This window comes from Anabrus simplex, chromosome 2, assembly GCF_040414725.1.
Source record: "Anabrus simplex isolate iqAnaSimp1 chromosome 2, ASM4041472v1, whole genome shotgun sequence".
Lineage (NCBI taxonomy): Eukaryota > Metazoa > Arthropoda > Insecta > Orthoptera > Tettigoniidae > Anabrus > Anabrus simplex.
In genome coordinates this window covers 436,062,108-436,086,985 of record NC_090266.1, presented here as the reverse complement: position 1 = coordinate 436,086,985, position 24,878 = coordinate 436,062,108, and the positions used below count along the sequence as shown (strand labels likewise).

Below are 24,878 nucleotides of genomic sequence, written 5' to 3'. Positions count from 1 at the left end.
TAATTGACTTAATTATATGAGAATACTTACATCTAATAAAAACTAAAGTTATTACAGATGTGAAAATTCGTATTTGGATCTCCTTTAAAAACAAAGAAAAATGCGTTTTGGGCGGGAAACCATCTTGGAGGGCGGGAGTGAAAAGGAGTTGAATTCCTTTCATGAGGACACATAAATCAAAAACTGAAGAAGTTAGAGTCGTGATAATAGGTATTTAGAAGATCCTTTACTATTATAGAAACAAGTATTTTTTGCCGGAATATTCACTTGAGGGGTGGGGGGGATGAGGTGTGTGAAAGTTAAAAAAGTGAATTATTTTAATCTGAAAACTGAAGGTAATAGACGTAAACAATGGTGTTTGGAATCTCCTTTAAACATAAAGAAACACGAATTATTTTAGTTTCTATTTGGGGGGGGGGGATTGTAAATAAACTGAACGGCGGTGGGGTGTAAAAGGAGTTGAGACCAATTGATTTTACTGTTCATAATGTATTATTAAGGAGCCTCCGTTGCTCAGGCGGCAGCCTCTCACAGCTGGGTTCCGTGGTTCAAATCCCGGTCTCTCCATGTGACATTCGTCCTGGACAAAACGGAGGTGGAACAGGTTTTTCTCCGGATACTCCGGTTTTCCCTGTCATCATTCATTCCAGCAACACTGTCCAATATAATTTCATTTCATTTGTCATCCATTAATCATTGCCCCAGGTGAGTGCGACAGGTTTCAGCTGCCGGCACAATTCCTATTGTCGCCGCTAGATGGTGACTTTATTCATTCCATTCCTGACCCTGTCGAATGACTGGAAACAGGCTTTAGATTTTCAATGTACTTATTCTGATCATAAACCGATCATTTTTAATCCTTCCTGGGTTCGTTTTCAAGAGCCACCTTTCCCTCCGGAGAACGTTCTTAGATTACAGTACCTTCTCCTGGCATATAAATAAAAATTTAAACACATTTGAAATAAACGATAGGAATGAGATTGACCGTCCAGTATGTCATTCGTATATCCAGAAATCCCCCACACTTGCCTACGCACGACAATGGTGCTGGTCACATTCTCAACAATGACAATGGCAGCAGATGTAATTTACCGCCAAGTAGCGGTCTTGCATCTTGCTGTTGGCTCCAGAACAACTATAATAATAATAATAATAATAATAATAATAATAATAATAATAATAATAATAATAATAATAATAATAATAATAATAATAATAATAATAATAATAATAATTGTACCGGGCGGTACACCTCCACGCCGCTAATTCTAAAGGTGCGCCAGTTGAAACTCCTCTGCTGGAGGTTGTCTGAACTTTATTGACGGTATTAATTTTCTACTTTCTCAGAAGATGTCACTACCTGTAAATTTTGGAGTTTTAGAACTGTGTCATTTTTGATGTGTTTTTGTTTTGCTTGAAGTAAGAAGTGTGAACCTTCTCTTCTAGAGGACACTACTGAAGAACTACAATAGTGCACCCTAGTGCGAAGAAAAAGAACTGTTCTTTGGAGAAAATTTTATTTCAAAAGTTTGTTCTGGGTTAAATTTCTTTCAGTCATTGTTTAAGTTGGCAATATTAACCCTTTCTCTCCCCTTGTTTTAAATCTAGCCAATCCCGAATTTCTGAAATTAATTTTCCACCAATAATGTGTTTCTTCTTCATCTTGTGTAGGGGTTTCTCTTTATTCTCCAATAAAGTGATTGTGGGCGGGTGTTCTCATTCCCCTAACGCCTAGAACCTTCCGCGAGAGTATATAAACTGCTGATTTTAGGGTCTCTGCGCCACTTCTGTTCCATCTTTCCGTGTGTAAAGTACATAGCAGGGGGCGGGAAGCGCCTCTTTCTTCGGCAGCGGTCAACAACAAGGTAATGGCCAATTAATAACTTCTTTCTTTGCTAGCTCAGCAGTTTAACTCTCGGGGCGGGTCCGAAGCTTTTTCCATTATGTAACCTTCCTTAAAATGTAAAGAAACTTGTATCTATTTCATCTTTTAAACTGCATATCGGGATAGAGAGTGCTTAACCCTCTCGAGCTCCCACTCATATTGTTTTGAGGTGAACTTATTTTTCTCAACCTATTCTTCGTTAATATAATGTAAATTGTTCTTTTCTGAAGTCACCTCTGTAGTATGGGATTAGCCCTTGCATTAACGGCCTAGTGCCAAGTAGGTTTTAACTAAAGTGTATTAGGAGTGCGGAGAGCCTCCTTTCAAGTTGGTATTTTAGAGGCCATATAATTAACCTTTTCTCACTTAATAGGCCTCAGTAGATTGGGTATTTTACCCCTGTGTTTATGTCCGTTGAGGACAGCTTGAAGGTGGAGTTTGGTGTGGCCTGGGAGAGGCTTAAATTTGAGAGCGAGTGGCTCTTTTCCGGAAACTGAGTCTTGTATGCCTCGAGGAGGCTTTACGGTGTAATTTGGAGCAAGTGCTCCAGGGTTTGATTGGGGTCTTCTGCCCCGTTGTTGAAATTTGTATATCGTAAAGTTGGGCTAGTTGCTCAAGAATTGTGTTTTCAGGGCTCGAAGCCCAAATCCTGTAAATACTGTAATTGTACTTTGTTGTCTTGCTACTCCGTACCTGCCATTCTTGTTATTTCTGAATTTTGGAAAGAAAATATAACCTTGTTAAGTTTTACATTTAACTTTAATTCCGTAGTTGGAGACCTATTCACACCCGCACCTTCTTTCACCTCTACCTACCACGGAAATCTCCGTAACAACAACAATAATAATAATAATAATAATAATAATAATAATAATAATAATAATAATAATAATAATAATAATGTTCTAGACCGTCCTCAAATGTGCAGACCGCGCTGGAAACGGGTCCTGGACGGGTAATGACTAAGAATGCAGTCCAGCCGCGGGTTCAGTACCGCCAAGGCACCCAAGAGGACACCACGCCGGATCTCCTCAAGGATTTGATCCATATTAAAAATTCTTATAGGAAAAGATGGCAAAGATTTTGGGGACCCAACTGACCGGGTGGAATACCTGGACCTAGCCCGGGAAGTACGAAATCGATTGCTGGAAAGAAAGATTGAAAAATGGGAGGAAACTTGCCGTAATCTATTAGAAAACGAGTCAGATCGCGAATTTTGGCGAATTCTCTCTGATAACCAGTCAGATCGCGAATTTAGGCGGATTATATATAAAACAATAAGCATTCAATTATAAATTTCAGTATAATACCGTAGCGAAGCACGGGTATCTTGCTAGTTGTATACATGATAACATCGTTTAATTATTTAAATTATTATATTATGTAGGATAAAAATTCATTGTGTTGTAAATACGGTCAATATGTTGAGACATAGTTGTTTTCATTTCATCTCATATTTGTGTATACGGAGGGTTATTCTTGAAGGTTGGGATTTTGCGTGCGTCATGGGTTTATTTTATGACCAAGGCTAGTAAACAGCGACCCGTGCGCGAGGCTTGCAAGCTGGTCAGCTGTATCATCGCCACGCCTTCTGGACTTGTCGAGGAAGAAGAGAAAGGGAGTTGATGCTTCGATCTATCGAATCAGATACTTCGTTGTATATGAGTTTTGAGATTGAACTGTTACCAAGAGTGGGGGTGAGCCCGGATATATACTGATTCTCAAAACGAGAACGGGACCTGAAGACCTTACGACCTGACAACCTTACAACCTTACAACCTAACTACGTATACTCCATCACTACTACTTCTACTGTGAACATCTACTTTGAACGATGTTATTTGATTTTTGAAACAGTGTGTGGTCGCTCCGCGACAGAGTTATTTTTGTACAATGTGTTGTCGTTTCGATAGAGTACTTAGTTGCGGTAATGTTATCGGATCTGCGTGAGACGAAACAAGCTTACGGCTTGTGTTATTTTCAGTAAATATTCTGGACGAAGAACTATGTTTAGTTCAAGTCTACGGAATTTTGATACAAGTCTGTACCGTATAAATTGTATAGCTCAGTTGGATTGAGATTTCTACTAATATGGAAAAATTCATATCTCTGAATTTTCTCCTCTCACGATCAACGCTGATCAGTTTTTACAAGTATAGGGCCAATGTCTAATTTAAAGAGTAGGCAAGTAGGGAGTGTTAGTCCAGATAGCCCGTACCATATCAGAGAAAGAAGGAAGGATGTCCATGGAGCAAATTCTACATCGAGAAGGAGAGAACGAGTAACCACGGAAACCAGATGACGTCAACGAACGCTGCAATTGGTGAGCTTCAATTAGATAAAGCAAGCAATAGTAAATTCAGTAAATTATAAATTCCTCCACGCTTTAAGGAAACTTTTCCGATTCATCTCATTTTTTTAATAATAAATTCATTTGTATTTTATATTGCGTTAATTTTCTTTCTTAAAGGATACTTAATGGTTAATTTTTAAAATCCTACCCCTGTGATTTAAGTATAAGTCTCTATGCTAGTAAATATAAATTTTGGTTTACAGTTTTATTTAAAACTGTAACCATGGCGCCCAAACATTACATAGAGAAATGGGGAACCATGGAATGTTAATTGTTTCTATTTGCGTGGCAATTTGCGGGCAAGCCACAAATAGTTTATTTAATATTCATGTGTCCCAAGATAATAACTTTCATCTCCTCAAGTGTTATGACGAGGTGGAACAGTTACACCCTCTCTTACAAAGTACCAAGGTGCTGGTTCCTGTATTTGTTAGAATAAGCACAAGAAATGAGTGGGTTAGCCACTAACTTTTAATGGAAACGACCATTGTTCCCGTCAATGTAATTGTGATTTATATGGCGGATAGTCACTTCAAGGTAGTTTGGACTTTATTGAAAAATTAAGTAACGTACATGTTCAAGAATAACCGTGCTTAGATCGTGGAACATGTAGAATGTGATTATAAGAATAGTTATGCTGTCCACAACGGAATAGGTGTAATAACCTCGGACATATTCAAAGTCATGCTCTCGTTTAGGTTTAAGGGTCAAATAAAAGATAATCTGCTGGTAGTACCTAAAGCAATACAGTTCAAATCTTACTGAGAGAATGAGAAAATAAAACTAGCTTCCAGGTGCAAGAAATTCATTGAGACTCGCTAACAAGCGTCTAATTCTTGGCGGAGATGGAATCTCATAACCGTAGAACCATCTATGAACTCCTAAAAATGATTAGAGAAACGATCTGGCAATTTACGAATCACCGTGTAAATCACTAACACCTATGGATGAACGAAGTAGAATTTGCTTTCTGTATCACAGAATGAGATTCGTTGTATCAGCTGTTAGTGCATGTTTGGGAAAGGAGGAAAGAAGCGAATAACACTGCAATTATGAGATGATGGGTATTTAAAGAGGGAGGGATGTGTTCATAGTAGACAGAGATACAACACTTACGAATGGTTATTATGCTTTTTTATGTTAGGTATGAACGTAAACGAGTGAAATCAGTAGATTTAGTGACATGATAAATTGAGAATTGGCTTGCATAAGAGTATAATATATGCTAAGAAGCGGAACTACAAGCTGAAACTGGATGGGTCTAATAAAGTTAAAGTTAGTTGCTCTGTTCTTAGACCAGTGTGACCCAGTCAGTAGTGCAGAAGATATTAATCAGTGCGTAATAAAACTGGAATAAATCATGCTTTGAAGAAAAGGCGGCGCCTAAATTTGAGAGTTTCTCTTCGTCATACAAATGTTTGTCCTCCTTGATTTTCAAACGAGCAAAGTACAAATATTTCACAGCATCCATTGGGCATACTGAAGTGGAGCAACTATTCGTCCATGCCTTATTTGTGACAATAAATGTTATTTTTATGAGACAACAGGGGGAATATAAAAAGGAGAAGGTGGATCAAGTAGGAATACAAACTATTTAAAGGACATCGAGGGCCAGTATATTAATGAACGATTGTCGAATTTGGTCGATGAGCAGCCAGTTGGATCACCGTCATCATCCTCGTCGGAGTCAAGAGGCTTGAAAAATAATGAGAGAAAATGCAATGGCTTTTTCGGCGACCTTCGATTATGGAAAATTTCAATCCCGAATTGCAACGGTCATTGTAGTATCCTACACTATTCCATGGCACTGTTCCACATGTCTGAATGCAGCGGTTAGCTTTAAAACCTGTTAGAAATATGTTTAATTCTCCTACTTGATACTGAATGTATTATATATAAGATGTGCACAGATATTGTCAGTTTGTGTATGGTGTTTTCATTAACCTCAACTCATCATAATCATCTTCGTTTTCAACAACATATTTTCTTGAGCCAAGTGGAACCCCACTGCAACGACCATTCAATCACCTGAATAATTTTCTGCTCACACTTCGCAAAATTGCACCTTGAATATTTCACCTTGCATTCCTCAAATACCGAATAATGTGAACGTCTACTATGTAAAAATTCTTGTTACTCTCCACCGCCAAGTCAATTTCTCCTTTATGCAGAATTAGAAACTCAATTTCATCTTGATAAATAACAATCATCGTAACTGGGAACTTTCTATATTAGCTTTCGTTGGTCAAGATTCGATTCATTTATTTATATAGCCATATACTGTAGATATGTACGCACATTTACAAATACTCGTTGACAACTCACACATTTACATCAAAATCGATGCGTTTAAATGCTCATCCTATTCCTGAAGTCACAACACAAATCCCATCACTTTCTTGGATTATCGACCCAATAATATCATATCAGCTCTTTCCAAATGCCTTGAACGAATCATCCATGCTCATATGTCAGAATTTCTTCCCAAGCATTATCTATTTGATCCTCTGCAGTGGGTTCTAGACCCAGTCATATTCCTTCAAAAGCCCTTCTTAAAGTCGCAGAAGACATTATAACTGCTATGGATAAGAGGACAGTAACTCTTACTTCTATAATCGTCTTCAATCGATCATTTAATAGCGTAGGTCGTGATATACTCATATCAAAACTGAGAAAGCTCAAGATGGCCAAAGGAACAACGCAGTGGTTCAGTTCTTTCCTCAGAAATAGGTATCAGAGTGTAATTTTCGGCAATGGTCCATCTTCCTTTATAAAGTCACTAGCAAGATACCCGTGCTTTGCTACGGTATTATACTGAAATTTATATTTGAATGCTTATTGTTTTATATATAATCCGCCGAAATTCGCGATCTGACTCGTATTCTAATAGATTACGGCAAGTTTCCTCCCATTTTTCAATCTTTCTCTCCATCAATTGATTTCGTACTTCCCGGACGAGGTCCAGGTATTCCACCCGGTCTGTTGGGTCCCTAGATCTTTGCCATCTTTTCCTATAAGCATTTTTAACATGGAACAAATCCTTCAGGAGATCCGGCGTGGTGTCGTCTTGGGTGCCTTGGCGGTACTGAACCCGCGGCCGGACTGCATTCTTATAGTCATTACCCGTCCAGGACCCGTTTCCAGCGCAGTCCGCACATTTGACGACGGTCCACAACATTATTATTATTATTATTATTATTATTATTATTATTATTATTATTATTATTATTATTATTATTATTATTATTATTATTATTATTATTATTAGTATTATTATAGATGTTCTGAACCCAACAGGAACATGCAAGACCGCTACTTGGCGGTAAATTTCATCTGCTGCCATTGTCATTGTTGATAATGTGACCAATGTGACCAGCACCATTGTCGCGCGTAGGCAAGTGTGGGGGATTTCTGGCCATAGGAATGACATACTTCCGTGCAATATTGACCATATTATAGAGGTTAAAAATTGGACGGTCAATTTTATGCATATCGTTTATTTCAAATATATTTAAGTTTTTATTTATATGCCAGGCGAATCTACTGTAATCTAAGAACGTTCTCCGAAGGAAGAGATGGCTCTTGAAAACGAACGCAGAAAAGATTAAATATGATCGGTTTATGATCAGAATAAGTACATCGAAAATCTACAGCCTGTTTCCAGTCATTCGACAGGGTCAGGAATGGAATGAATAAAGCCCCCATCTAGCCGCGACAATAGGAATTGTACCGGCAGCTAAAACCTGTCGCACTCCTCTGGGGCAATGATTAATGGATGACAAATGAAATGAAATGAAATTATATTGTACAGTGTTGCTTTAATGAACGATGGAAGGGAAAACCGGAGTATCCGGAGAAAAACCTGTCCCGCCTCCGTTTTGTCCAGCACGAACGTCACATGGAGAGACCGGGATTTGAACCACGGAACTCAGCTGTGAGAGGCCGGCGCGCTGCCGCCTGAGCAACGGAGGCTCCTTATAAGTACATTATGAACAGTAAAATCAATTGGTCTTACCTCCTTTTACACCCCACCGCCGTTAAGTTTATTTAACCCCCCCCCCAAAAAAAAACCTAAAAGAAGGCGTGTTTCTTTACGTTTAAAGGAGATTCCAAACACCAATGTTTACGTCTATTACCTTCAGTTTTGATATTAAAATAATTCACTTTTTTCACTTTCACACTCCTCCCCCCAAAGTGAATTTTCCGGAAAGAAATACTTGTTTCTTTAATAGTAAAGGATCTTCTAAATACCAATTATCACGACTGTAACCTCTTCAGTTTTTGATTTATGTGTCCTCATGAAAGGAATTCATCTCCTTTTCACTCCCGCCCCCCCCAAGATGATCCCCACCAAACGGGCTTTTTTGTTTCTAAAGGAGATCCAAATAACAATTTTCACGTCTGTAGGCCCTAACAACTTTAGTTTTTGTTAGATGTAAATATTCTCATACAATTAAGTCAATTAATTTTTCAATACTTTCACCTATCCCCACCCTCATTTATTGGATTTTCTGAGAATACGTGCTTCTTTACTTTTAAAGCAGATTACAAATATAAATTTTCACGTCTGTAACATCTTCGTTTTTGAGATAACAGTTGCCTAATTAAAGAATTCAACACAATTTTCAGTCACTTTTACCGTCCCCCTTCACCCAAGTGGTATTTCCGAAAACTAAAAAATCACGTTTCTTGGTTTTTAATAGAGATAAAAGTACCATTTTTCACTGCTGTAACATGTTAAGTTTTTGAGGTATACTGTATAAATTCTTATTTTAAAATATCACCCCCTTTTTTAGTTCCCCTTAAGAGGAGTTTCCGAGAACAAATCGCCTATGTTTCTTTACATTTACAGGAGATTCCAAATATCACTTTTTACGTTTGTAACATTCTACGTTTCTCAGATAATCTGTAGATATAGTCTTTCAAAAAATTCACCCCAATATGTCAGTCCTGTTTTTTTTTTCAAAGGAGATCCCAAATACCAATTTTTAAGTCTGTAATATCTTCATTTTCTGAGATTTAAGTATCCTGATTAAAGGCATTCAACCCCTTTGTTTCACCCCTCCTATTGGGATTATCCAAAAACAAAAAAATACATGTTTCTTTATTTTTAAAGGAGATTCAAAATACCAATTTTCACATGTGTAAACTTTTAAAATTTTAAGATGTAGATACTCGCATTATAAAAATTCAACCCCCTTTTCACACCCATGATTTGCATTTTGCAAAAACAAAAAATACCTGTTTCTTTATTATTTTTAAGGTAGATCCCCAATACCAATTTTCAGGTCTGTAATATCTTCAGGTTCTGAAATATAATTGGCCTCATTAAAGGCATTCAACACATTTCATCCTTTTCCACCCTTCCTATTGTAATTTTCCGAAAACAAAAATATACGTGTTTCTTTATTTTTAAAGGAGATTCTAAATACTAATTGATACATCTATAAACTTTAAAAGTTTTGTGATATGGATACACTCATTTTAAAAATTCGTCCCCTTTTCACCCCCCTTAATTGGATTTTCCAAAAACAAAAAATACTTGTTTCTTTATTTTTAAAGGAGATCCCAAACACCAATTTTCAGGTCTGTAATATCTTCTGTTTCTGAGATATAAGTATCCTCATTAAATGGATTCAACCCATATTTCACCCTTTTCCACCCCTCCTATTGGGATTTTCCGAAAACAAAAAAATACGTGTTTATTATTAATGAAGATTCTAAATACCAATTTTTATATCTGGAAACTTCAAAACGTTTTGAGATATAGATACACTCATTTTAAAAATTCCCCCCCTTTTCACCCTCCCATTAATTGGATTTTCCTAAAACAAAAAATACGTGTTTCTTTATTTTTAATGAAGATTCTAAATACCAATTTTTACATCCGTAAACTTTAAAAGTTTTGAGATATAGATCTACTCATTTTAAAAATTCACCCCCCTTTTCACCCTCCCGTTAAGTGGATTTTCCAAAAACAACAAAAATACGTGTTTCTTTATTTTTAAAGGAGATTCCATATACAAATTTTCAGTTCTGTAATATATTCAGTTTCTGAGATATATGTATCCTCATTAAAGGCATTCAATCCATTATTCACCCTTTTACACCACTCCTATTCGGATTTACAGAAAACAAAAGAAAAACGTGTTCCTTTATTTTTAAAGGAGATTCTAAATATCAATTTTTACATGTGCAAACTTTTAAAGTTTTGAGATACAGATACGCTCATTTTAAAAATCCCCTTATTTTCACCCCTTCCCCTGTATTTGGATTTTCCAAAAGCAAGAAATAATTTCTTTATTTTCAAAGGAGATCCCAAATACCAATTTTTAAGTCTGTAATATCTTCATTTTCTGAGATTTAAGTATCCTCATTAAAGGCATTCAACCCCTGTTTCACCCCTCCTATTGGGATTTTCCAAAAACAAAAAATACATGTTTCTTTATTTTTAAAGTAGATTCAAAGTACCAATTTTCACATGTGTAAACTTTTAAAATTTTAAGATGTAGATACTCGCATTATAAAAATTCAACCCCCTTTTCACTCCCATGATTTGCATTTTGCAAAAACAAAAAATACCTGTTTCTTTATTATTTTTAAGGTAGATCCCCAATACCAATTTTCAGGTCTGTAATATCTTCAGGTTCTGAAATATAATTGGCCTCATTAAAGGCATTGAACACATTTCATCCTTTTCCACCCTTCCTATTGTAATTTTCCGAAAACAAAAATATACGTGTTTCTTTATTTTTAAAGGAGATTCTAAATACTAATTGTTACATCTATAAACTTTAAAAGTTTTGTGATATGGATACACTCATTTTAAAAATTCGTCCCCTTTTCACCCCCCTTAATTGGATTTTCAAAAAACAAGAAAATACTTGTTTCTCTATTTTTAAAGGAGATCCCAAACACCAATTTTCAGGTCTGTAATATCTTCTGTTTTTGAGATATAAGTATCCTCATTAAATGGATTCAACTCATTTTTCACCCCTTTCCACCCCTCCTATTGGGATTTTCCGAAAACAAAAAAATACGTGTTTATTTTTAGTGAAGATTCTAAATACCAATTTTTACATCTGTAAACTTCAAAAAGTTTTGAGATATAGATACACTCATTTTAAAAATTCCCCCCCTTTTCACCCTCCCATTAATTGGATTTTCCTAAAACAAAAAATACGTGTTTCTTTATTTTTAAAGAAGATTCTAAATACCAATTTTTACATTCGTAAACTTTTAAAGTTTTGAGATATAGATACACTCATTTTAAAATTTCACCCCCCTTTTCACCCCCCCCCTAGCGACGGAATATCCAAAAATCCTCTCTTAGCGAGCACCTACATCTTAGTATGAATGTATCCCCAAAATTTCATTTCATTATGTCCAGTAGTTTTGGCTCGGCGGTGATGAATCTGTCAGTCAGTCAGTCAGTCAGTCAGTCAGTCAGGACAAGCTATTTTATATATATATAGATTTGTGGAGATCTTCAAGGTTCTTTTTAGTCAGTGATATTTCTAAGTTACTAGCAACGTCTAGTGCATTTATTCCGATGATCTGAAGGCTTACAAACTCTATGACCATTGCAACATCTGGGAAACCATACTAGAATTCAGTTCTGAATTATCATTGCCTTGTGATTGGGCTATAAAAATGGACTCAGAATCTAACTTAAAAAGACCCAGATCATCAAAATAGGTTAACTAAAACGGTAAATGTTATTATAAGAACCTACCTGACGCTGAGTTATATGACAACAAAGTTGTACTGAGTAAAAGAGTAAAAATCCTGGAGTTATGTTCGATGAAGGACTATCATCGACAGGGCATGCAAACTATACATTTTCAAGAGTGCATCATTCCCTCCAACCATTGCAAATATAAAAGATATTCTACCTCTAACGACAAAAGTAACCTAGTCAAACTCTAATTATGTTCTGGTTGATTACTGTGACGTTGTAGGAGAGTTGGGGCACAATTCATTGCAACCATTTTCATGCTTGCAGATACCGACCCGGTTGGAAAATGTAACATACACATATGAAAGGACGAGATGGGAACTACATGTGTGGACATTGAAGAGCACGCCAACATTGGGTCTCGCATATTTATTACGGTTGTCTGCAGGAAAATACTGGTTTCGTAATGCTAAATAATTACAGCCAAGCACACCTTCTACATTACAGCACAGCACACATTCAGTTGACATGACAACACTGTGTATAAAGGCTCTTTGAGTAGTCCCCTGCAATGTTCAACACACGCTGCCAACGGTGCGGAAGGCATTGAATACCACGTGCGTCACCATTTACCGCATCATGTGTGAATCGGGCCATCTGTTGTCGCACACCATTGGCAACGTCATCTCGTGTCGCAAACCACCTACCACTTAGTGGTTCCTTTACATTTCTCATGAGATGAAAGTCACAGGGCGAAAGGTCAGGAGAGTAAGGTCGCTGCTCAATTTCTTCCCATCTCCAGAGTCGCAGTTGCCGCCTTATACACTTTGCTTTCTGTAGTTTTATGTTGTCGTGCGGTATGATTGCACTGTCCACAAGATCCAGACTTTTCTCCAGAACGCCACTTCGTACCTCTCGTACTAGCAAGTGGTCAGAACATATTGCATATCGCATCCGCCATTGAACTTCCGTCAGTGCATGCGGTACACGCCTCGATGGGATTTTGAGCAGTGGCAGCACTGTCCACAATATCACGTGGAAGGACGTTCCTTGATGCCACTTGCCCTCTCTAACTCCAGTAGCGTCCATCGTCTGTCTTCCTCCAAGAACTGCTCGATGACGGCACGTGCAACGTCGGTCCGCACACTGACAGGTCATCCCGAGCGTTGCGTTGCTCATCTTCAACGCAAAACAGCGTCAACATATCACTTCATATCTTGACAAACTGCAAATTCTAAACCTTCAAACGAGAAGACAACTCCGTGCCCATTGTCAACTGCAAAATAGTCTAATAACGTCTACACCTCAGTACCTAGCCCCAGGTTCACGAAGCTCTGAGCGACTACTCAAGACCCGCTCCCACAAAAGGAATATCCTGTCCACCCCCACGCACACCATCCAATGGTACTCCCACTCCTTCACTGTATGTGCTGCACGTGTCTGGAACCTCATACCGGTGGAGTTACAGAGCCTGACGTCGGGCTTGTCATTCCTCTCCATTTGAACTGTGACTATCATGACTGCCATTAATGTTAAACTGTGATTACGATTATTATTATTATTATTATTATTATTATTATTATTATTATTATTATTATTATTATTATTATTATTATTATTATTATTTTAATAAATACATTTCCAGACTAAGAACTGTCCGCTAGAACAAGAAGTCCTATCTTGCGTAGACGTATGTGTGCACGTGTTTATTTACTCGAAAGTCACTCTAAGAATACGTAACGCGTCATGCAAGCGCTCTGCTGTCTGAGTAAAGTACCGAGTGAGGTGATAAGGTGTTAAAGACGCGCTGTAAATTTTATAGGACTCACGAAATAATTGTTGGAGGTGGGATTGAGTATTGAACATAATAAACATAGTCATGTAAGTACACAATGAAATTGAGAAAATATGCAATATTTAGTAAAACAATAATCGCTTCGTCAACACCAACCAGTTGAAAAAAGAAATCATGTAAGTCTCTGCTAGATATGATTTAATATTCTTAGTGATATTTTCTTCCCACAATAATTTCGAAGGTATATCAGCCGAAGAATACCGCTCGCGTAGTATTACTAGTGAGTATGAATATGTTAATGTTTAATTGAATAAGAGTAACTTAAACAGATTCCTTGCGTTTTTACATATAATATGTTCCTTCCTCTAAAACATAACTATATTGCGCGGTGCCCTTTACTAAAGAGAGAAGACATCTGAGACATACACATAATCCAAGCATGCAAACCTCGTTGGTACTTGAATGATGAGAGTTTAGGTATAGCAATGTATGTTTTTTTCAGAGGTCAGATTAGGAAGATTAGCCAAACGCAGCTAGAAGTTGTAGGATTCTCAGGAATTTCTAGTTCCATGTAGGAGACGTTCATCTAGTCCCATTCGTCGACTCAGTAGTTCCAGGTTTCAAGTGTGTATTGAATATAAGGGTTCGAATCCTGAGTGATGTAAAAAAAACTGCTAAAAGTTTCTACAGTTCAAAAATATAAACTCGAATGTTAGGGTAAAATAAGAACAATAAGTCAGGGCCCTCAGATACTGCCAAGCTGACCCGAAATCAAACCCCATGACTAAAGATCAAAAGAAAGCTAGCGCTTTACCTCCTAAGTCACTCAGCCTAGGAATTAACGTTAGTTCATAAGACAGAAATTCACATCCCAGTTGTATCGGGGGCAGTTTACGGTTCTGAACGCAAGCGATCGACTCTCGAGTCATGTAACAACTACTGCAGGCTTCTAGTATTCTCTACAGTTCAAATTTATAAACTTGAAGGTTAAAGTGAGAACTAGAGTGTTCCAGACACGATGAAACCTTGCCAAGCGTAAAGGTCAGCTCAAACGCTAGCGCAGTTTATTACGCGTTCTGAAGTACAGTGCACACGCAGAGGTCATGTATTCTCCTATGTTACAATTTATGAGTCCCTGAGGTAGCTTTCCAGAGTTAGCCCCATGAGAACAATTTGTGGCCATTCGCCTCTGTGCCAGATCTCCAGAGTTCGTTCCGCTGAGGATAGTACAAAGAAGCCACCCAATAACGGAATTACCTAAGCGTACAAGAATCGAAACATTGAACTCAAGCTGTGGATCGATCTAATGCCTTTGCCAGCAACAGAAGTAGCTCAAACGTGCACGAATCGAACACTTGAACTCAACTTCATCAAGTGAACATTACTTTAGCCGCGGTTGAAGCCAACGAGTCAAGCTCGAGTCTGCGAGATTAGCCGTTAAGTCAAACTTAGGCTTGTAAATTAAGGTTTAGGCAAAGACTCGAACTCGTGTCTGCGAAGTCAGCTGGAGCGAGAATCGAACTCAAATCTACGAAGTTAAAGGCTCCGAATACGAGTCTGTGAGGTTAGCCGTGATAATCGAACTTGGGCTTGTAAAGGTTAGGGTTAACCAAGGAGTCGAACTCGGATATGTTATGTTAACCCTTGGAAATAAAGTCTGCTAGGTTAGAACAAGCCCAGAAGTCGAAATAGAATATTCGGGGTTAGCTGGGTTGTTGAACATGGACTTGCAACATTATTGTTTGGAGTAGGTTGCGTGATGATATCAGATTCTTGTACGGTTAACTCGGGCGTCGAACTTGGGTCTGTGAGGTTATCGCCCCTGTGTTGAATCCAAGGCTTTAAGGCTAAGCTTGAACACGTAGCAGGCGTTAGGTTATGATGACGTGTGAGGTTATGCATGCATTCATATTCAGCATATCTATGAGGTGTAGGTTGCCACTGAGGCCAAACTGATAAAAATACGTATTAATACAGAGTATCTTCAGGTTCTCCTCAACGAGCTCACGAGTGAATCCTGGGCCGATGACCTTCGATGTTAGGCCCCTTAAAGCAACAAGCAGCAGCAACAAGTGAATCCTAGGGTGAAAAATGTAGTCAGTGCGAACTAAAGAGCAAACTCACGAGACCCCAGTGAAAGCACCTAATGGAACTGCGGTGAGCGCGCCCATCTGCGGAGAAACTGCCGTGTGGGATTGGCCCCTGATCAGAGAAACGTGAAAGGCTTGAATAGGAGAGGGGCTTATCGTCGCCGTACCAACCACCCCTCGAGTCACATGAAACGCTGTCACCGACAGCTTCATCGCTGACGGTTGGCTCCGGTAAGGGCCGTGCTCTGTCACGTGGTTGGCATTAAGAATCGCCAGGCCAGACATCGCCAAGGGAAAACAAGAGAGGTTGCACAACAGCCCTTAAGTGCTGCGAACAGCTTCGGGACACATCATCCCTGTCCTGAAGGATGCACTACTCAACGTGACGCTAAGACAACGACACCTGCGGGTCTGTGCTTTCTTCGCTGTCATCACTGACGAAGTCACCTTGGGAGCAGACGCTAAGGGTATACGAGGATACTGTCGACAATAGACGGCGTGTGCTGTGGCTCAGTAGGAAAGACACAATGCCCAGACTCCTAATAACGCATCCCAGTGTCACGAGGCTAACGCTTACAAGAGAAGTTTTGATACCAGTCAGCAGCGCAGTGGTGGTGAAGGCACAGCAAAGAGACCTACGCTAGGAAACAGTGATGAAGGAGACAGCGTGTTAGTGAAACAGGGATGGGTGACCACCGAAGGAGGACTTCCATCTGGCTGAGAAGCTCATTGTGCCAATAAGAATAAAATGTTGAATGTGGCAGGAGCAGAGTATAGCCAGCGGGACCGAGCTTGGGACGTGTGGGCCAGTCTGATGCGTAAGGCCAGTGGACGACGATGTCCCGAATACAGATGGATATCCCGAAAAGTTTCAGAAGATATATCCCACGTTCGGTAACACCTGTAGGCGGGTAGCTCAGGAAGCTAAAGGAAGTAATCCACGAGTTCCAGTACCTCTTCACTGTTAGAGGAGGCTACTACGGAAGGACGGTCTGGATGTACCATGGCTTCAACACCGGCGATGCCGCCCCGAACCGGCAACCACCTGCAGGAATCTATTGGCGATGGTGGCGGGAATCGAACTGTTTTCGGGTCACACGAAGCTGAAGGGAACAACCGATGATTCGAAAACACGTGGTCATCACCACTGGTCCAGGTTCAGTAGAAGAAGAACGGTGAGCTCCGTTTCTGAGTCGATTACCTCAAGCTGAAAGATGTTCCGAAGGAGGACTGTTTCCCGTTACTCAGGATAGACGACCCCCTGGACACGCTGTCTGGATCCCAGCAGAGGATTCCGACATTGGACCTCAAGTCTGAGTACGGTCATGTGGCGCTCCATCCGGAAGATAAGGAGAAGACGGCGTTCTTAATCGGACAAATGCTGTAGCAGTCCACCGTGATGACCTCCAGCTTATGCTAAACGCCAGCGACCTTCGAGTGACTGAAGGAGTATTTACTGAGTGGAATAAGTCACGACGCCTGTTTCATGTTTCTGGGCTACGTCGTCGTAGTGGGGCGCACTTCCAGGGAACACATCGAAACACCTCCGGAGAGTGTTAGACTTCGGGGATCACCAGAAGGTGAATCGTGGTAAGTGATAGCTATTCCCGAAGGAGGTGAACTACCTGGGTCATATTTGTAATAGGAAGGGGACGCCCCATATCCGAGGAAGTTAGAGAAACCACTAGGGACTGGCTTATGCCGAAGGAGGAGCGAAAAATCAGGAGCTTCCTTTGCAACTACTATAGCACTTGTAGCCGGCTATGCTGATATATGGAAGCAACGTACGCTGCTCACTGTGGAGGGAAGGACGTTCCATTAGTCGTCAGAGACGGAGGCTGTCTTAAGTAAATTGAAGGATTCTCTTTGATCGGCAACCGTCCTGGGATATCCCCAGCCAAGGGAAAGAATCATCGTGGAAACCAATACCAGCGACGTAGGAGAAGGTGATCGCCGAATGCACTATAGCCAACCAGAGTTACTACTTTACACGCCGGGAACTACTGGCCAACCTTATAACGTCGGGTCTCTTCCAAAAGTATGGGTACGGGCAACAATTACATCTGCACTCCGGCAAGTTTGCCATACCTGGCTTCTGAGTTTACTTAACATGGAGAAGCAGGCGACTTATTGGATACAACGCCTCAAGGAGTACGACTGGACCACCTAATGCCGACAACTAACGAGGTATTGGAACGCCATATTCTGCCCATAAGTCCTTGCCTCGCGAACTGTGTACATTAGCAGAAGGTGGAGAGGCAGGCGGGCACCGTGGCCTGCCGCTATTGAAGGCTGGGATCGAGCCGCCTTGAGGAGAGAGCCAGTGAATGACGATAACATCGCGCCGATATCGCAGGACGTCGAGTAGTGACAGCGACCAGAATGGAAGGATTCCAGTCCACCCTACAATGTATAATTGGCCCTGAGGACATCTCTGAAGGTCACCAACGAGGTGATAATCCGCATGTGGGGATCTACCGACGATAAAAACAGCTTGTCCAGCTGATAATCCTCAGGAGTGTGACTAAAATTGTGGAGCCTTATTTGGACGCGGACACCACTGCCGAACCCCTGGGATTGAACTGGGCTTTAGACCGTGTCAGAACCCTATACTACTGGATGCACCTCAGGAGCGATGCCAAGAAGACGTGTCACATGTGTGATATCTGCGCTACAGGCAGAGGCGCGCATACCAGGAATAGGGTCCAGAAGTTGCAGTAGAATGTCACTATCGATATATCCGGACCATTCCCTGAATCTGACCCTTGAAATTGCTACCTACTCTCCGCCTTGGGCTACTTCACCAAGTGGTCAGATGTCTACGCACCCCAACTATGTGGCACTGACAGAAGCCCACGTCTTATTAAACTTCTTCTATCGCTTCGGTGTTCTGCGGGAACTGTACAGCGACCAGGGTAGAAGCTTCAAGTTGAGGTTGATGCAAGAGGTTTTACAACATTTGTAAGTTCGGAAGACCCGATAGATGCCTCTCTACACTCAGTCGGACGGCATGGTGGAACGTTTCTTGAATACCCTCGAGAAATACCTCGGCCATGTAGTTTCGGCTATCGAGATGGACTGGTATGAAAAAGGTCACATTTTCTTGTTGGCCTATCAAGCGTCCACCCACGACATTCGAGAGGCGATTGGCATGGCATCTACCAAACATGGTCTTCGGGGCGAGCTACGCCTGCCATACGACCTGATGTTATGATTGGTGCCAGATCAGTAGCAACCAGCTAAGGACTACGTGTAGGAGTAGCTGGAGCAACTAAAAGACTTTGCCCGACAACGTCTGAGTGAAGCCAGCGACACAATCCAAGCCCGTTACTACATGTTGGCAAACTTTGCGGGTTTCTAGAAAGACGGCTGGGTTTGGTCGTACCATCCTGTGCGGACGAAAGGTAACTCACCGAAACTTCAGTCGCAATGGGAGGGCCCACATACTGTCATCACTAGTACCAACGACGTCTTGTTTGTGATCCGGCGACCACCCAGAGGGTGCAAGTTAGTCTAGCTTCTGCCACAATTGACGTCACCAAGTGAAGTTCCACCCTCTGGCAACTGCTGGCGATCAGATCGAGATGAAGTAGCGCAGAAAGCCAGCCCATTTACCTCCACCACCATCACCGCCCGTTAAGTCACTGGGGGTTTCTCAGCGGTACCGGGAAGGTTTTGAAACGTGATAACAGAGCATTCGAGTTTCAGAGAAATCCTGGGGCTTCTGGTTTCGCAAAGTATCTGGAAGTGCCACCTCCCTATTTAAGGCAGGCCGAATGAGCGTGAAATGTTTCAGTGTGAGTTCATTTATGCCAGCTATTGAGACGGTTCAGTGGATTGCAGGTGAGAATAATGTCGACTGAGTTCTTTTATTGCTGGGCGGAAGTACGGAAGAACACTGCCGGAAGTACCAACTTTCCACCAAATAAAGACTTTTGAGACTGGTTGAGCGCGCGTAGACTGTGAAGTGTGTGGCCGCAAACAATTTACAGTTAGTTAATAAAAACTGAACGATGAGGAGAGAGAGAGAGAGAGAGAGAGAGGGAGAGAGAGAGAGAGAGAGCGAAATAGTAGATTGTGTACATGTTTAGTTTCTATAGTCATGTTAATTAATTAATCCTAGAGTAAATGCCATCAGCTTTGTATTTATTTACCATCTATCCGCCTCCACGTTACATTAATGCAGAGGGATTTCAGTCAGGAATATTGTATCTAACTGCAAATTGAATATCTTCTAGTTCCAACAATCATTTAAGAAGGTAGTTGTCGCATATTCCAAACTTGCACCCTGACCCCTTCGTTTTGCGTTATACCACACAGCACTATGTGAAATACAACATTGAAGAAAATATTATCTGTAATAGTAAAGGAAGTAACTCACTCACTTGCTCTCACTGCTGAATGAGCTGATTGCTGGGAACAAGGGAAAAGACTGTCGAGCTGGTGACATAGTTATCATTCTTGCATATCTTTCAAGATTGATTGGTCCCCATTTCTACTCCTTCGCTGGATAGAATATTATAACTGAAGCGAAAAGGAAAAAAGTCTGTGGTGGGAGTCCGAGAGTTCGTGTTTCTCAGGAAACCGTAAAAAGAAACGGATAACACGACTCAAAAATGGCGAAACGTTTTGCTTGTATAGAAAGGTCTAGAATAAAAAAAATATATTTTTGTGAATCTATATGAATTAAAATACGAGTCTGACAGCATTTGTGACTTGGCTGTGGATTCCCTCATGATTATATGTGAAGATAATCATTAGAAAAGAAGCTACGATTAAATACGTATCCTTCTTCTGGAGTTGAAAATCTCCTACAATAATTTCTTTTTTGGTTCATCCGGTATGGTAAGCGATAATTTATCTATTTCCACAGCAAGACCATTCACCCATGCTATATTGTGAAATTTTCAATACAATTAATAGAACATGATAATCTATATCGGATGGATCACATAATGACACGGGCCACGTGGGCCTATACATGAATAAACCATTCAAGAAAATGTATACAAAATTGTTTAACTTTATAAGTTAATTCAGTGAATTTCAGATATCAGTAGCATCACTTGTCAGTAATATCCTATGCGTTTCCGGTACATCTGATGATGATGATGCTTGTTGTTTAAAGGGGCCTAACATCGAAGTTCTTCGGCCTTCCTCTATAAAACAACCATATAAATTTATTAGTTGAAGGAAACAGGCGAAACATCGACTATTATGTCCGAAACCGTTCATATATTCGGAAAATGGAATCAAATTGGAAAACTTTTTCGGTTTCTTTCGATCTTTGGTACTTCTAGTAAGTTTGTTCATGGTTGAACTGGAATCGGTTTTATTAAATTTGTTATGCTGAAAAAACGGCACTCATTTTTGTTAGGGATATAAATCCCAATATTCTCCACAAGTGGGCACATTTAAGTAACTTACCTGATGTGTTCCTCCCGAAGGTTTAGATATTAATTTCAAAATAAGTTGTAATTTATTATAATTACACTAATGAAGTGATTTTCATTTTTATGTGGGTTTAGTTTCAATGTTTTGATATGATTAGAGGAGTTTTATGTTTGGGACCCCAACGTGTGGCAATTGAAATGAAGTGGTAAATTCGAAGAAGATATTTGTTTATTTCACAGTTGACAATTAAAATAATGTTGGTAAAACGTTATTACAGTCCAGTGGTAACAGAAGAAACAGAATTATGCTCAAACACAAAACAACACATTTGAAAAATATCAGCATTTAAAATACGCCTTTAATCATTTATATACCAAACATATATTTCTTCATAGGTAATATAGCTCTCTTTGCTACTTAAAGATTTCTCATGTACTTTAGTGGATTCAAATGATTAAAATAAATTTCCTCATGAAATGTACTAATAATTCGCCATATTTTCTATAAACTTTATTTATAATATTTGGCAAACTCTCTTCTTTCCAAAAATAAATTTATCTTTATATTTAGTTTGATATATTTCTAACAATGTTCCACTAATTTATTCTTAGAAATCCTACATCTCACGATTTGAATTTGAATTGCATTATCTACTGCAGATAATACGCTTTAAGTACCCTTAAATGTACATATTACTCGCTTAAAATGTGTAAACAAGTAAGTCAGTGTGGTCACAAGAAGTAAATATTCCAGAGATGATTCGTTATCACAGGAGAACGCTATTTTTAAAATATATTCTATTCCTTCACACCAATCATTTTTCAGTTAAATACACTCTAATTTTGTCAGGAGTATTTCACGTCTTTCTTTTCAGTTTTTCATATTAAACTACGTGAATATATTTTTACTGCGAAAGCAGTCAATTCAAAATAAATTAGAACTAAGGACCAGGTTATTACCACAAGTAATACTATGTCTTTTTTGTAGACAGCCAGATTCTTTTAACGATATCAAGAACATAGACAGTTTTACATATAGTTTTAAATTTCTTTAAACAGTCATGACATATGTTTCATTATACCGAAATGACATGAAACGAAGTTATACATTTTTTATGAACAGACATGCTTTTCAATATATGACGACTTTCATGCATATGAATATTTCTGTAAACATTTCAATACATACAATGAACGAATAACATTCCATGATTAGAGATAAATACTTCACATTTGGTATATGCATGTACACAAATGCCACGAAAGACATCACATTAGAGTCATGAAATAATTTTCTAAACAAAATGATTTTCCTCGAACAAGGCCGTATAATTCTGCTGTCTACAACTACGACCATTAAAGTGTTACTCTTTCTGTGCTCTGGGAGCAGCTTCCATCTCGCATAATTCTGAACTTATTTCATGAAGATATAGTTTACAAATAGGTCATTTTACACTATCCATTCACATTAATATACAAATAGTGTGTACGAGTTTTCTTAAAGATTTTCTCAGTTCAAAGCCAGCGGTAGTAAAGTTTGGATATACATAGTATGGGTATGAGAACGACCATCTACAAACAGACCGTTGCAAGCGTCCGAATAATCTCTGTGAATACTGAGTGGATGTTGAATAATTATCCTCCACGTTGAGATATCCTCTGCAGGATTTAGTGCACGCACATTCTAATAATGTAACTGTTTCGAGCGAAATTATATAAAGTAATTTATTATCGCTTTATTCATATTTTTCCTAAAGTTATTATTTATAATCACTCGTATTACAAATTTTTCATTAACAGGATTATTGCTGAAGAGACGGAGAAGTTTGAAAATACTTATTTCACCAACTTGAAAACTCTGATACAGATTCATTGCACCTCATACCAAAAATTAATTGCTCATTAAACTGTAGAACACAATATTTACTTATATTTGATTAATATATGTACTCATATGTAAATTAGCTTGCTTTTTGAAGATAAATAAAGATAAATTAATAATGCCTGTTAAGTGACAGCTATGTAAGAAATTAATCAGTAAATGAATGTATAAACAAACAGTATGAAATAATAGTTCGACATGAAAGAGAAGTATTGGGAGAATATTTTATAGAAAATTGGCATTCATTTTTTGAAAAGGAAGTGTTGTGCTATGATACAGTTTACATCTATAAATGCATTAAATATGGATATATCCTTAACTAGAAATATAATTTTGTCGTAAGAGGAGACAGAGTTCTTAAAAATTTTAAACTCATAAACGTATAGGCAAAACAGTGGGGTGTAATTAACATAGTGGCTATATTGAATCCCTGAATATCCTCGGTTCAATTTTTCACATGAAAAATCACATGGCGTCAGGAAGGGCACCCGGTCTTAAAACCCCGGCCAAAACAAAAAAGTGGGCCTGGGTGGCTTGAGTGACCCTGAATAGAGATATAGCTCATCAATGAGTAGATCTGTGCACTGAATAAAATGGCTGAAGTTTCCAGTTTTGAGTTCTGGTCATGAAAATCAGGTACCTAACTCACTCATCTCAGCATTAAAATCTGCTCTATTTAATCCCATCGAACACCAAAGATAGTTGCTATGTTTTCAGTGTAGGCAGTGTTCATGTAGTTCATTTGTAATTCTGTGTTTCGCTAGATTTTACACTGTAAAGAAAGGAATATAATTTTCTTACTTTCGTTCTGAAAAATAAATGTTTAAATCAGATATTATAGACTCATTGTGAAGTAATTATTTGAAATCTCATTTTTCTGTTCATTTTGCTAGCTTTAATTAATAAGTGCTAAACTTAATACTTCACTGAAAACTGTTGTACAGACCGATGGTTACTCTACAGTTCTCGAATTAAAACAATTGGGGGAAATTTTATGACTGATATAAACTTACGATCCTTCTTTCAGTTTTCATTATGTGCCTTCATGTACTGACTGGGAACTCCGTTCAGTGATGTCGTATAATATTTTTATTCTAGAACGACACTGCTGGTATTCTTTCGAATATTAGCATACACTAGGATATCGGTCGCTTGAAACGGCCTACAGAAACTCTTTTTTATTACTCCATTTGGTTGAGAATACTGCTTACATTCATCAAACGTTAATACTGTCAATGTGAATCATTTTCTTATTTCAGCCTGGTTGTAAATATGATATACATGTTAAACATTTGAGTCTCTGCTAGCGGCTGAGAGCAGAGGCGTCGTGACGCTGGATGGCACGTTGTTGTTTCTATTCGAAACAGATACCGTGCTGCTGGTCTTATTATTTGAAACTAGTGTTGCGTTGCTGTTCCTTGGTGAGGCTCCAGAGCTAGAAGTTGGAATGCTATTAGTCTTTCCAGCGTTGTTGGACGTTACACTACTTGCCGAAGAAGTTGCAACTGTTGTGGAATTTGATGGGGTGACTACCACCTGGGTGACAGTTGCTGCTGATGTTGTAGACAAAGCTGGATTACTTGTTTTGATGTTACTAGCTGAAGTGGTAACTGCGCTGTTAGTAGACGTATTCTTCTCTCCCAGTAGCCAGTAAGTGGTCATCTTTCCTTTTCCCTGGATATTTGGAAGAGAAACACAATTATTAGTAAAATATAACTGTATAAAATTGGACACGTTTTTTAATACTGTATTTGTTTCGCTCAGCAATGGAGTATGCAATTAGGGAAAGGATTTTACGCACT

General features: G+C 39.0%; 1 protein-coding gene across 1 annotated transcript in view; it reads right to left on the bottom strand.

Moving 5' to 3' along the window:
* Positions 1-21,434: 21,434 nt before the first annotated feature.
* LOC136864181 (atrial natriuretic peptide receptor 1) overlaps positions 21,435-24,878 on the bottom strand; it is a 2,019,422-nt gene continuing 2,015,978 nt past the window's right edge. The window contains exon 21 of the mRNA XM_068226191.1: positions 21,435-24,750. Coding sequence (XP_068082292.1) covers positions 24,361-24,750 — 390 coding nt within the window. The 3' untranslated portion in view covers positions 21,435-24,360. The remainder of the gene's footprint in view (positions 24,751-24,878) is intronic.